We start from the raw sequence: 11,178 nt of genomic DNA on the forward strand, positions 1-11,178 counted from the left end.
GCTTGTAGCAGCAGCTCCTTCTCCCGGTACCCAAGAGACAGAAAAGCTTCAGGAGGCAGAAGATCCCAGGTCTGAATCTGGGCTCAGCCACTGTCGAAGCTTTGGCACGGGGTCAGCGTGGGTCCGAACGTGGTAATGCAGGGACATGGTGAGCGTTGCATGAATAGGGCAGCCAACCGTCCCGATTTGCTGGGCCTGCGGAGTTGCCCCCAAATGGGGCTCCTAGTGCTAAAATCACAGAGTCCCACACAAACCGGGCCATCTGCTCACCCAATGCTTAAATCAGGGGTCAGCAAACATAGAGCCTGCCTGCCGTCTGTCTGTAAATAAAGTTTTATTAGAACCCAGCCAACCCCATTCATTTGTGACACAGTGTCCGTCACCACATCAGATCTACGAGGACCGAGAACGGGGTTGAGAAGTTGCAGCTGAGACCACGTGGTCTGCAAAACGTAAAATATTTTTGGTCTGGCCATTTAAGAAAAGGTTTGCTGGCCCCAAACTTGGTACAAAAGCCTCGTAGGCTGCAGCTGTGCTCAGCCCTGTGAGGAGTGGGTGTTTAATGGGAGACAGGCCCCCTGTAGAAGGCAGAGGTCAGGGTGGGTTTCCAGGGAGGATGGCCCTGACGTTGAGAGGGCATATTTGTCTGAGATTTGGTGGGGGAGGGCACCAAATTCTGTAGGTTAGAACTGGGTCATGGGGGATGTTGAATAAAGTGGATTCGGGGACCAGCCTCCCTCTCACCCCAAAAGCCTAAAACCTTCCCCAGCTGCCCAAAGATGTACCAAGATGTTCCCAGTGTCCAAGAGACAACACTGAAGTCAACTTTAGGCCTATACAGGGAGCTTCCGGGAGGGGGCTGGGGGTGAACAGCAAAGGACCAACTCCCCACCAGAAGGAGGCACCCTGATACCCTGAAACATTCAGCCATCATTTGTTTATCAAATATTTATTGAAGGCCTGTGCTGTACCAGGCCCTGGGCTGGGGGGTGGGATATTCAGTGAACGAGACAGAGCCCTCCCTAAAATGTAGGCATAGGCGCAGATGAGAGAGGGCAGGATAGGGGTTACTCTGTCCCCAGGAAGAAGCTCGTTGGTCCACACAGCCCCAAAGAAGGGTATAGCCCTGGGCTCTCCAAGTATACCCCAGACCTCACAGGCCAGGATCTCACCCTGGGCTCCCTGGGGAAACGCCCAAGAAAACCCAAGCTGCCCCCAAGTGGGGGGGTAACCAGGAATGGCCTCAGGAACCCAGCACTCCTCCCCCAAATTCCCCCTTCCTGTACAGTGACAGCAACCAGAAGACTCTGGGTCTTCCCTGGGTGCATGGGGATGAGACCTCAGCAGTGGGAGGCATTAGAGGGAGCCCAGACAGGTGGGAGACAGGGAGGTGGAGGGATCTCTCTGGCCTCCTCTGGAGGGGGAGGACAAGGCGTCTGGCTCACCAATCCTGCTTTGGCTGCAAGAATTCAGCCGCTTTCGGTTCTGTGGGCCAACCAGGGGCCCTGTTCTAAAGGTCCCCATCCCCAGGGGGCCCCAAGGAAACCCAGACCTGGAACAGAGCCTGGGTGCTTGGTTGTGGCCCGGCGGGCCTTGGAGGGAGCCAGGAGGCCCGGGTCCTGCTCTCATGGACGAACGGAGGAGTTAAGGGAGGAAGCTCTGCAAGGTGAGGTCGTCCCCATCTCGGCCCTCCCCAGGCTCCGCCTTTAGGCCCTGGCTCTTGGCATTGGGCAGGCCCCCATTGGCCGTGGCCGTGGGCACTTCGCCCCCCTCAGGCAGCAGGGATGAGATGCAGACCATCTCGGTGGGGGAATAATTGCGCACCGGGTACATGTGATTCTTGCGGGAGAGGCGGATGGCCAGCACCACTGTGCACACGAGAAAAGTCGTGGCTACCAAGGCCAGGATGAGGATGGCCAGCAAGCACTGCTTCACGGGGATGCGGTCCAGGGCCCCTGTGGGGATGGGGGCCACAGAGCTCTGTGGGGAGAGATGCTGCCGATTTTCCCATCGTTTGGTGAGGACATCAAGCAAATTGCCTCCTGCCACAGTGGTGCTGTTTTGAGGATCAGAGGTCACAAGAAGGACCGTGGTTAGGCGCCCTATGGTGGCAGGTCCTGTGGATGGGACCTTTGTGGTGGCTGGATCTGTGGACAGGGCCTCTGTGGCAGTGGGCTCCGTGGACAGGGCATCCGTGGCTTCTGGCTCCGTGGACAGAATCTCCATGACAGTAGACTCCATGGGCAGGGCCTCTGTGGCAGTGGGCTCCGTGGACAGGGCGTCTGTGGCTTCTGGCCCCGTGGACAGGGTCTCCATGACTGTAGACTCCATGGACGGGGCCTCTGTGGCCACAGGTTGCGTGGTCGGTGCCTCTGTGGCTGCTGGCTCTGTGGACGGGGCCTCAGTGGTGGCCAGCTCTGTGGATGGAGCCCCCTCTGTGGATTGAGCTTCTGTGATGGGAGGTAATGTAGTGGCTGGTTCTTTGGTCAGTGTGTCTGTTGTGACAGGAATCACCTGTGTGGCCACTTCCATGCTCAGATTCCCTAGGGCCACCCCTCCTGTGTCCAGGCCAGCAGAGTCCCGTGTGGCCACCTCCAGAGTAGCTGGCTCAGGAGTTCCATGCCCCAGTGTTGCCAACTCAGCCAGAATGTGAGGGGTCAGGGCCAAAGACCTAGGTTCATGTGTAAGCATTTCTGGAGGCTCTGTGCCTTCTGTGACATAGTCATATGAGTCCACTTCATGGTCCTCATCCACTTGTCTCCGGCCCCGGGCAAGCGGGGTGTCTGGGGCCTCCTGGGCTCCATCCTTCTCTAGCTCCCACAGCTGGAGGCTGCTGCCAGGACCCAGCAAAATCAGAAGCAGGAGGACTTGCAGAGGCATGGCACCTGGCGGGAGACACAGACAGAGGGACTTGAGGACAGCTTCACCACTGGGCCTGCCAAGCGCCCTCTACTGCAATCATGTGGACAGCGACAGCCAGGGGCCCAGGCACTTAGCATTTAAGCATCCTCATGATGCAGCGCGTGCCTGGTACACGGGAGCTGCCCAGCAAATTGCAACTATTATTATTTATCAACATCAATAGATTCATCCAGAGGGCCCCACAACTCTCCTTATATGTTGCAAAGAAATTGTATTTGCCTCCCTACCCTTTGTGATTAAAACTTCAAAATTGTGGGCAAGACAGTCCACTGGGGTATAGAAAGAAACTATTAGAGCTTCTAGTTAGACTGTTATGTCACCCTTTTGTGATTTCTAGTTTTGCACACATTTATAATCTATCATGAGCCCAGGAGTACCTGCTTACAATTCATAGGTAGATCAATGTACATATATTGTCTGCTGATGGCGTCCATGAACCAAAGAGTCTGTAGACCACAGGTCTACAGGATAAAGCTGCTTGTTTGGGCCTTTGGGGCCTTTTGGAGTCTGTTCCTGACCCGTCTCTCCATGTCCCTCTCTCCTACTTTCCTTCGCCTTGGCTCCCACCGTACACAGTGCTGGCCTGTCCCTCAGGTTCTCAGTTTTCCCCATCCTCTCTCGGTGTCCCGGCTTGGTTTTGTCCTCACTTCCACAACTGGGATGACAGTACCTACCTCATAGCTTATTGTGAGGTTGATACAAGCAAAGCCTAGAAGCCCTTAGCACTTTGTCCCCATCACCAGCTCCAGCGAAGGGCGGCTACTTGGGCTCCATCAGTAAGCCTCTCCTGTAAGTCCTCAAGGGCCCAGAGCCATCAACTGTACTCTCTGTACTATCTGAAAACTCCCATCTCTTCAGAACGGTCCTGCCCTCGGGGAGCTGACAGGCATCTCATTTGCTTGGGGGCCCATTCTCCTGTGACCCTTCGGCCCCCCTGACCAGCAGCCAGAAAGGGCAGTTCCTCTCCTTGGTCTTTCTTCCTGGCATGGTGGACATCCATGTTTTCTTGACAGATCTCCCTCCCCTCACGCCCCCCCTGCCACTGGTGGGTTGTTTGCGGGATTCAGAATAGTGCACCTGAGGATCCTGTGGGGAGTAACAGCTGTGTTCTGGGCCAGGATTCAGGTATTCCTGGTTTTCTCGGACATAATACCCTTAGCAGGGTAAACTGTGTCTGGGGCAGAGCCTGGGTCATTTCCAAAACTTACCCTCATACTTCGCATAATTTTGAGCAGAGACCAGTTGCTCATCCTTCCTTGAGTGACTGTAACTTACTCATAAGCCCCTTAGCTTCTAGGCTCAACCTGACCTCCTTCACCTGTTCACTCATGTTGGTTTCTAAAATGCCGGTCTGATTCTGTCTTAAAATAATTTCTTAAACCAAACTTTATGATATTTGCATCAGACACATCAGGCCTTCACAACTGTCTTCATTTCACTAAGGAGGGAGGAGGGGTAAGGCTCTGACAGGTAAAGCAACTTGCCCAAAGGCACACACCTGGCAAGTGGCAGAGATCAGATTGTAGCCCAGTGAAGATTCAGGAAGGCTTTGGGGAGAAACCTGACCTAGCTAAGGGGGCAGAAGGAGCAAAGACTTGGAAGAGACCTTAGCTTGCTATTTCTGTGGCAGGGGTTGGGGACCGGGTTGAGAGAAGGAAGGCAGAATAAGAATAAGAAGAACCTTGGGGCGCCTGGGTAGCTCAGTCAGTTAAGCGTCCGACTCTTGATTTCAGCTCAGGTCATGATCTCAGGGTCATGGGATTGAGCTCTCCGTCAGCTCAGTGCTCAGCATGGAGTCTGCTTGAGATTCTCTCTCCCCCCCCCTGCCCCTCCCACCTCAATAAACAAATTAATCTTAAAAAAAAAAAAGAAGGACCTTGAAGGCCATCTCATCCAGAAAGGTCAGCCCCCATACCCATATGTACCAGGTGCTATTCAGGGCACAGGATTGAGAACACAGACTATGGGGTCAGACAAAAAGATGTTCAGGTCCCAGCTCTGTCCCTTATAAGCTGTATGACCTTGAATTTCTGAGCCTCAGTTTTCTCATCTGTAAAATGGGGATACCAATCTGCATCTATCTCATTGAGCTGTTAAGGGAATGCAACAAGATGATGAACTCAAAAATTCCAGGCTCGCAGTAGGTGCTCAATAAATGTATCACACACACACACACACACACACACGTGCGTATGCACATCCTTTGCCTCCCAACCTGCCTTTAGGAGGCAGAGCGTCTTTGTACAGGGGGGAAGTTCCTGCTTGGGGGTGATCTTGGCCTTGCTTTCCCGGGGTGGGTGGAGCGGGGTGGACTTTAGGATCCGTATTTCAAAATTACAAAGACTTGTACCCACTCCCCACCCCCCACTTGGGCAGTTCTCAGTTCCTGGAAGGCAGAGCCCTCAGCCACTTCCTGGAAGCAGAGAGGGTGGGGGCAAGAAAAGGCCCCACCCGCCGGTTCCTGGGTGGAGGAGGCACCTTGATGAGTCAGGACCTGACTTTCTGCAGCCCAGAGGCAGGGAGGAAGGCATGGAAGGGGCGGCTGCCCTCTCCCTGTGCCCATCCCCACCGCCCCCTGCATGCGGAGGCAGCTTGGAGGAGAGACCACTCAGCAGCTATGTAACCTGAGTGGGTTGCCGCAGTTTCCCTATCTGTAAAATGGGCAACCTTGCTTCAGAGAATGGAGCTGAGAATCAAATAGCGTGCTGCAGGGAAGGTCCCTGATATCTGGCATCAGCAGGGATGTTTTACTGGGGGAGCCTCTTCAGGGCTGTGGACAGAGATGCAGAGGATAGAGAAAGCTCAGAGTCAGGGAAGGTATGGACGCGACAGCCTCCCTACCTCCCCCAGGGGCAGTGAGGGACGCTGTGGGGTCCTGCCTGAGAGCAGAGATCTCCGTGTGTGTGGAGATAAGACAGGGCACATCGGGAAAGCCCCATCTCCCAGCCCAGGTCTATTTAGGGCGACCACCTCGTCCAGGGTGTTCCCACTTTTAGTGCTGAAAATCTCTCATCCCCTCATCCGTTGTCCTGTTGCCTCAGTCCCAGACAAGCTGGGCTGGCTGGTCACGCCAGCCTGGTGCCTGCCACCCCACGGGCTTCAAGGGAGAAGGACCACGGAGACCCCAGCCACGAGCCAGGCTGCTTGGCAGGAGGAAAATCCGGCTCCCGGGCGTTCTGTTGTTCTGAGGGGGCCGTGCAGATGGCAAGGACAGGGCTGGAATGTAAGCGCTGTGGCTGGCAGGTGGGATATGGACTTTACTATTTGCTAAGAGAAATGTATTGTAATGCACTGAGCACGGCGTATCAGAAGGCCACCACTTCGGCTGGACCATTCCACACCAGCACCAGCTACTACAACTCCCATTATACGGATGAGGACAGCAAGGCGCAGAAGAGTGAAGGCAATTCCTCAGAGCTGTGAAGTCCCCCCCTTACACCTTTCTCCCCCCAGAGGCAGGAAAACGGTCACTTACCACAGGAGAGGGGCTCTGAGAGAGGGGCAGAGAGCTGCCACGTCCTATCTGTCTTCCTGCTCGCCTAACGGAGTAGGTCAGATACGGCCCGTTTCCTGTCTTTTACCCTAAAACCTGGTTGCTCCGCCGGGGCCCCACCCAGGCTGTGGAGGGGCAGGCCACTGGCGGGGGCCCACACCCTGCTCCAGGCTCGGCTGCGTGCGGCCACCCTGCTCGGGAAAGGCACCGTGGCAACTCCAAGAAGCTTGGGACTTGACAGTCAGAATCCTGGATCCTGGGAATCCCAGCACTCAAGAGTTTGGAAGCTTAGGACCGGAAAGACTGAGCATCTCAGGGTGTGGGTTGAGCAGCCGGTCAAGAGAAGGGGAGGCTCTAAATCAACGGTAGGTCAAATCAAGGCCCAGGTTTCCTCCCCCAGGCCCCAGGGCTGTTCTCAGTCCTGGCGGCCAGGACAGGACCTGGCCCTACTCGGGATCAGGTCCAGCATCAAACCAGATCGAGGCCCAGCTCTGGCGCGCATAAGCTGTGTGACCTTGGGCACCTGAACTCACCTCTCTGAGCCACAGGTCCCACATCTGGAATAAAAGGACAATGATAGCACGTACACTTCATGGGGTTGTTGTGGGTTGAAGGGAGCTGGTTCAGGTTGAGTGTTTAGCACACAGTAAGTGCTCAATAATGGCCAGCTGTTGTCTCTGTCATTCTGCATTCAGGGCCATATCCCAGAAAAATCCCCAACCCCGGAACAGCTTTGACGTACCTCTGAGTCAGAGAGGGCCGGGAGAGAGAGCCCTAGAAAACTGTCTCCATGGCAAGCCCCAGGACAGCCCTAGCTTGCAAATCACAGGTATCAAGTGTAGACCATGTTCCAGGGACTGATCTAAGAGCTATACATGAATCACTAGCTCACTCAGGCCCTAGCACCTCCTCTACTAACCGCATGTGAAAGATGGGGAAACCGAGACCCACTTGGCACCTAGAGTCACATACCCAGTAAGAGAGGGCTCAGCAACTTGCCCCTGGGTGTTCTCGCTCCAGATCCAACTCACAGTCACAGCCTCCTACCATCCATTCTCCAGAGCTTAGCAAATGGTGCCTCCTCCAAGAAGCCATCCTGGATTGCTCAGGCATGATTAGTCGTTCCCATTGTTTAAACCGTTTAAAATGTTGTTTACTGTCTAAAACTCCATTCCCATTGGCCCACGCACTTCAAAAGGACAGGAACCACGGATGTCTTGTTGCTCACACCCCTTACCCAGGGCTTAGCGGACAGGCAGGCACTTAGCCGGCGCTGTGACATTGGCCCAGTGGGGCGCGGGCACGGTGGCTGCCCCACCAGCGTCTCCACCAGGCTGCAAGCTTTTGCAGGGCAGAGTCTCCACTGGGTCCCCAGCCCCGACAGGCCTGGCCTCCCAGGGGCTCATGAAAGGCCCGTTGCAGGAGGGGACTGGTGAATGGGACAGAAGCAACCAGCACGCGGGTTCTTGCTCTGGGCTTGCCGTCCTGCCCTTCCCGACCTTTTCTCATCATCGCCCCCGACCCCCCTCAAGGAGCCCTTTACCTAATTACCACCCATCCCTATAAACCGCGATACCACAGATACACCTGTTTACTGTTCCATAGCCTTTGCAGGAACAGAAGCCCCAGTGATGGCTGATTTTCTCTGCCCCCTGCCCCCACCAAAAACAAATAAACAAACAAACAAACAAAAACAACAAACCAAAACCAAAACAACTTTCACCTTCTGGACCCCGAATTTGCTAGCCTGGTACAGAGGGGGCAAGACATTTTGCACAAATGAATTTAAAGAGACCTACACCTGGTTTTAGTTTAACAACTGAGGATTGTCTGAAGAGTTGTCTGTGTAGACAGGCAGATGGACCAGCACACAGATGCACAGACAGCCATCCTATCTCCTTCTAGCCTGGGCCCCGTGTCCCCCCACCATCCTCTTGCTCAAGCTTAGCAAAGGAGACCGACAGACCACGGCTGGGGTCACCCTGGGCTCCACGAGTTTCCTGCAGCCAGATGAGGGCCAGGGAAGCAAGTCCAACGCCAGCCACCTCCCAGCCGGGCCACGATGGGCAGCTGCTTCTCCCCTCTGAGCCTCGATTTTCTCATCTGCACAAGGGAAGCACAGCATTCCTGGGTGATTCCCCAGCCCCTCGGAAGGCCCTGCTCCTGCCTGGCCGAGCTTCCCAGGAGGCGCTCAGCCTGGCAGCCCGGCCCCTTCCGCCATCTGGGCTTCAGTCTCCCCTGGCCTCTGGCCAAGCCTGGTGACGGAGGCATCTACCATTTCGGGTGTGGCCAGGCCAGCCCCAGAGGAAGCCGCTGAGGGGCCTGGGGCCAGGAGAGTGACCCCCTGGGCTCCCTGCCCACCCAGAGGACTGGTCTCAGGGGGCTCGAAGACACAGATGGGAAAAGAAGAAAACAAGAGGGTCCAGGAAGGAGGAAGAGAATTCCAGGCGACCGGAGTCCTGATCATTGTTTATGGGTGTTTGTGTGTGCGTGTGTTCACGCGTGTGTGCGTCAGAGGTCACTGCTTTAGGTACCATCCCCCGCCCGCCATTCTCATTCCCCTTTATGCCCCTAAACCACCCCAAATACAAATTACTAAGAGTATTCTAATTATGATGATTATTTTCTCTTTGGCTAGCAATATTAGTTAGTATCCTAATTCTAGTATTTACATAATTTGCTACAGACCAGCGTCATTTTCTCAACTTTATGAAAAGCATGAAGAACATCACTTTGGAGACAATATTGTTATGGATCCCTAGCCTAAGCGGCTTCAAGACACATCCTGCACCCGCTCTCCCTTTCTGGGATCACCCAGATCTAACCCCAGCTCTGCTCTGAGCAAGTCCCTTCACCTCCCTGTGCCTCGCGTGAAAAGAGAGGCAGCATGATTTTTAGGGACATGTTCCTGGTTTCTCTGATTTTTTTCAAAGTTAGAGCCCCTCCCCCTTCTTCAAGCCAGCAGCCCAGTGGCCAGCCTGATGGGGAGGGTAGGATGGAAGAAGCTGAGGGAGCAGGATCCAGAAGAGACTGCCCAATAAGGCCACGACCTCGATCCCCAGCCCCCGGGGCTCTGGTTCGGAGCTCAGGTCCTGCGCCGGGCCGGCCCTCTACTGTCAGGCGGGCCTGCTGGTCCCAGAGGCCTCCCAGCCACTCCCCGTGGTTTGGCAAGCGGGCACTTACCGTGCTCAGCAGAGCATGCAACAGCTGCCTCGTGGGCCCAGGAGAAGTGGCTTCTCTCCCTTAGCGACCGGGATGGGGCCCACGCTGCCAGAGCACTGCTGTGGACCCCGGACCCCGCCAACCCTCAACAGCCTGTGTGAAAGAAGGAAGCGAGAATGTGGTTATTCAGACGCGGCCACGTGACGGCCCACACCCCCTTGTTTGTGACAGCTTTGGTGGCAGTGTGGATTGAGACGGGGTGGGTAGTGGGAGCCTGGGACCTGCTGAGCCTCTTGGGTTCTGGTAACCACGCGCATGCCAAAAACCACATGCAAGCTTTCTGGGAAGGGCTGGTTGAGAGGCATGACCCCACGGTGATGGGAAGTAGGGGTGAGGGGGAGCCCACCCTGGAAGGAAGGGAGGGACCAGATGCAAATAAGGATGGTTCTAGATCCTTGTCCAAGTTGGGAATCAGGGTGGGAGAAGCCACGGAACACAGACTTTCCTGAGGTTTGCAAATATGATGCAGCCATTCTTTCAGGATCCATCTCTAGGTGCACAGGTGATCCTTTTAGCCACAAGCAGTAAGTGCTCTGAGGAGCTGCATGGCAAATTCCACCGGGGCAAGACCTGCTTATTTTATTTCCCCATGCTGACTTGTTCGTTTCGCCAACCCTGGCACCCCAGGCTGGGGGCTCTGAGGTCCAAAAGGCAAGCAATTCCAGGCTCTGGTCCTCCCGTAGCTCTTCATCTGGTGGGGAAGCCAGCAGGTGAAAAAGTGAACAGACCATTCCACACAGGGATGTCACCCTGCGGTGAGCTAGGGAGGGGCCCCTACCCCTTCCTGGGCAGGAGAGGGGGTTGTCAGGAGAATCTTCCAAGAAGTGGCACAGAGGATGACAAGGGTGGGCTGGGTGAGCAGCCCAGGAGAAAAGTAAAGGCATCCCAGGCAGAGGGCACAGCATGGCCAAAGGCCCGGAGACATAAGAAAGCCCAGAACACTCAAGACAGTGAAGGAAAGCATCATCTCCCAGGGTCTGGCCTGTGGCTCCGTACAAGGTGGGGTGCGGGACATAGGCAGACAGGGGTTCATACACTGCCTTACACACAGGTTGTTTTAAAATGATAACAGGAGGCCCAGTGGGTGTTCACCACGACAGAACCTCCATTCCAGGGTCACCTGGGTGGCTCAGTTGGTTAAGCATCTGCCTTCAGCTCAGGTCATGATCCTAGAGGGTCGAGCCCCGCGTCGGGATCCCTGCTCGGTGGAGAGTCTGCCTCTCCCTTTCCCTCTCCCTCTGCCCCTCCACCCAACTTGTGCTCTCTCTCTCTCCCTCTCTCAAATAAATGGATGAATACAATCCTAGAGAAAAAAAAAAAAAAGAACCTCTGTTCTAGAAGCGGCCCAAAACTCCCCCGGTCTATATAGAGACAGGAACACTGAGACCCCAAAAGGGTGAGAATGTTAGAACTTCCCACTCTCCCCCAGCAGGTTTGGAAATAGCCAGCCCTCAGGAGCAGGGATTGAGAAACTGAACAGACCCCTGCCGGGGCTGGAGGCCACTCTCAGGTGATAGGCATTCCAGATAGATGGTTTATCC

The 11,178-nt window shown here is 55.2% G+C and overlaps 1 protein-coding gene across 2 annotated transcripts; it reads right to left on the bottom strand.

The window, feature by feature from the left end:
- Positions 1-933: 933 nt before the first annotated feature.
- SELPLG (selectin P ligand) lies at positions 934-9,814 on the bottom strand. Of its 2 annotated transcripts, none has more exons than XM_081801974.1 (2): positions 9,599-9,814; positions 934-2,885 (listed from the first exon to the last, which is right to left on the bottom strand). In XM_081801974.1, exon 2 carries the CDS (start codon positions 2,878-2,880, stop codon positions 1,645-1,647), a length of 1,236 nt encoding a protein of 411 aa, XP_081658100.1. In that variant the 5' UTR covers positions 2,881-2,885; positions 9,599-9,814; the 3' UTR covers positions 934-1,644. The 2 variants fall into 2 exon arrangements, with proteins under 2 accessions (XP_081658100.1, XP_030874507.2); XM_031018647.2 differs by lacking the exon at positions 9,599-9,814 and adding an exon at positions 6,398-6,469.
- Between the last annotated feature and the right edge of the window lie 1,364 nt (positions 9,815-11,178).

The sequence above is a fragment of the Leptonychotes weddellii genome, chromosome 13 (assembly GCF_054177405.1).
Source record: "Leptonychotes weddellii isolate Sample4059 chromosome 13, ASM5417740v2, whole genome shotgun sequence".
In the NCBI taxonomy this organism is placed as follows: Eukaryota; Metazoa; Chordata; class Mammalia; order Carnivora; family Phocidae; genus Leptonychotes; species Leptonychotes weddellii.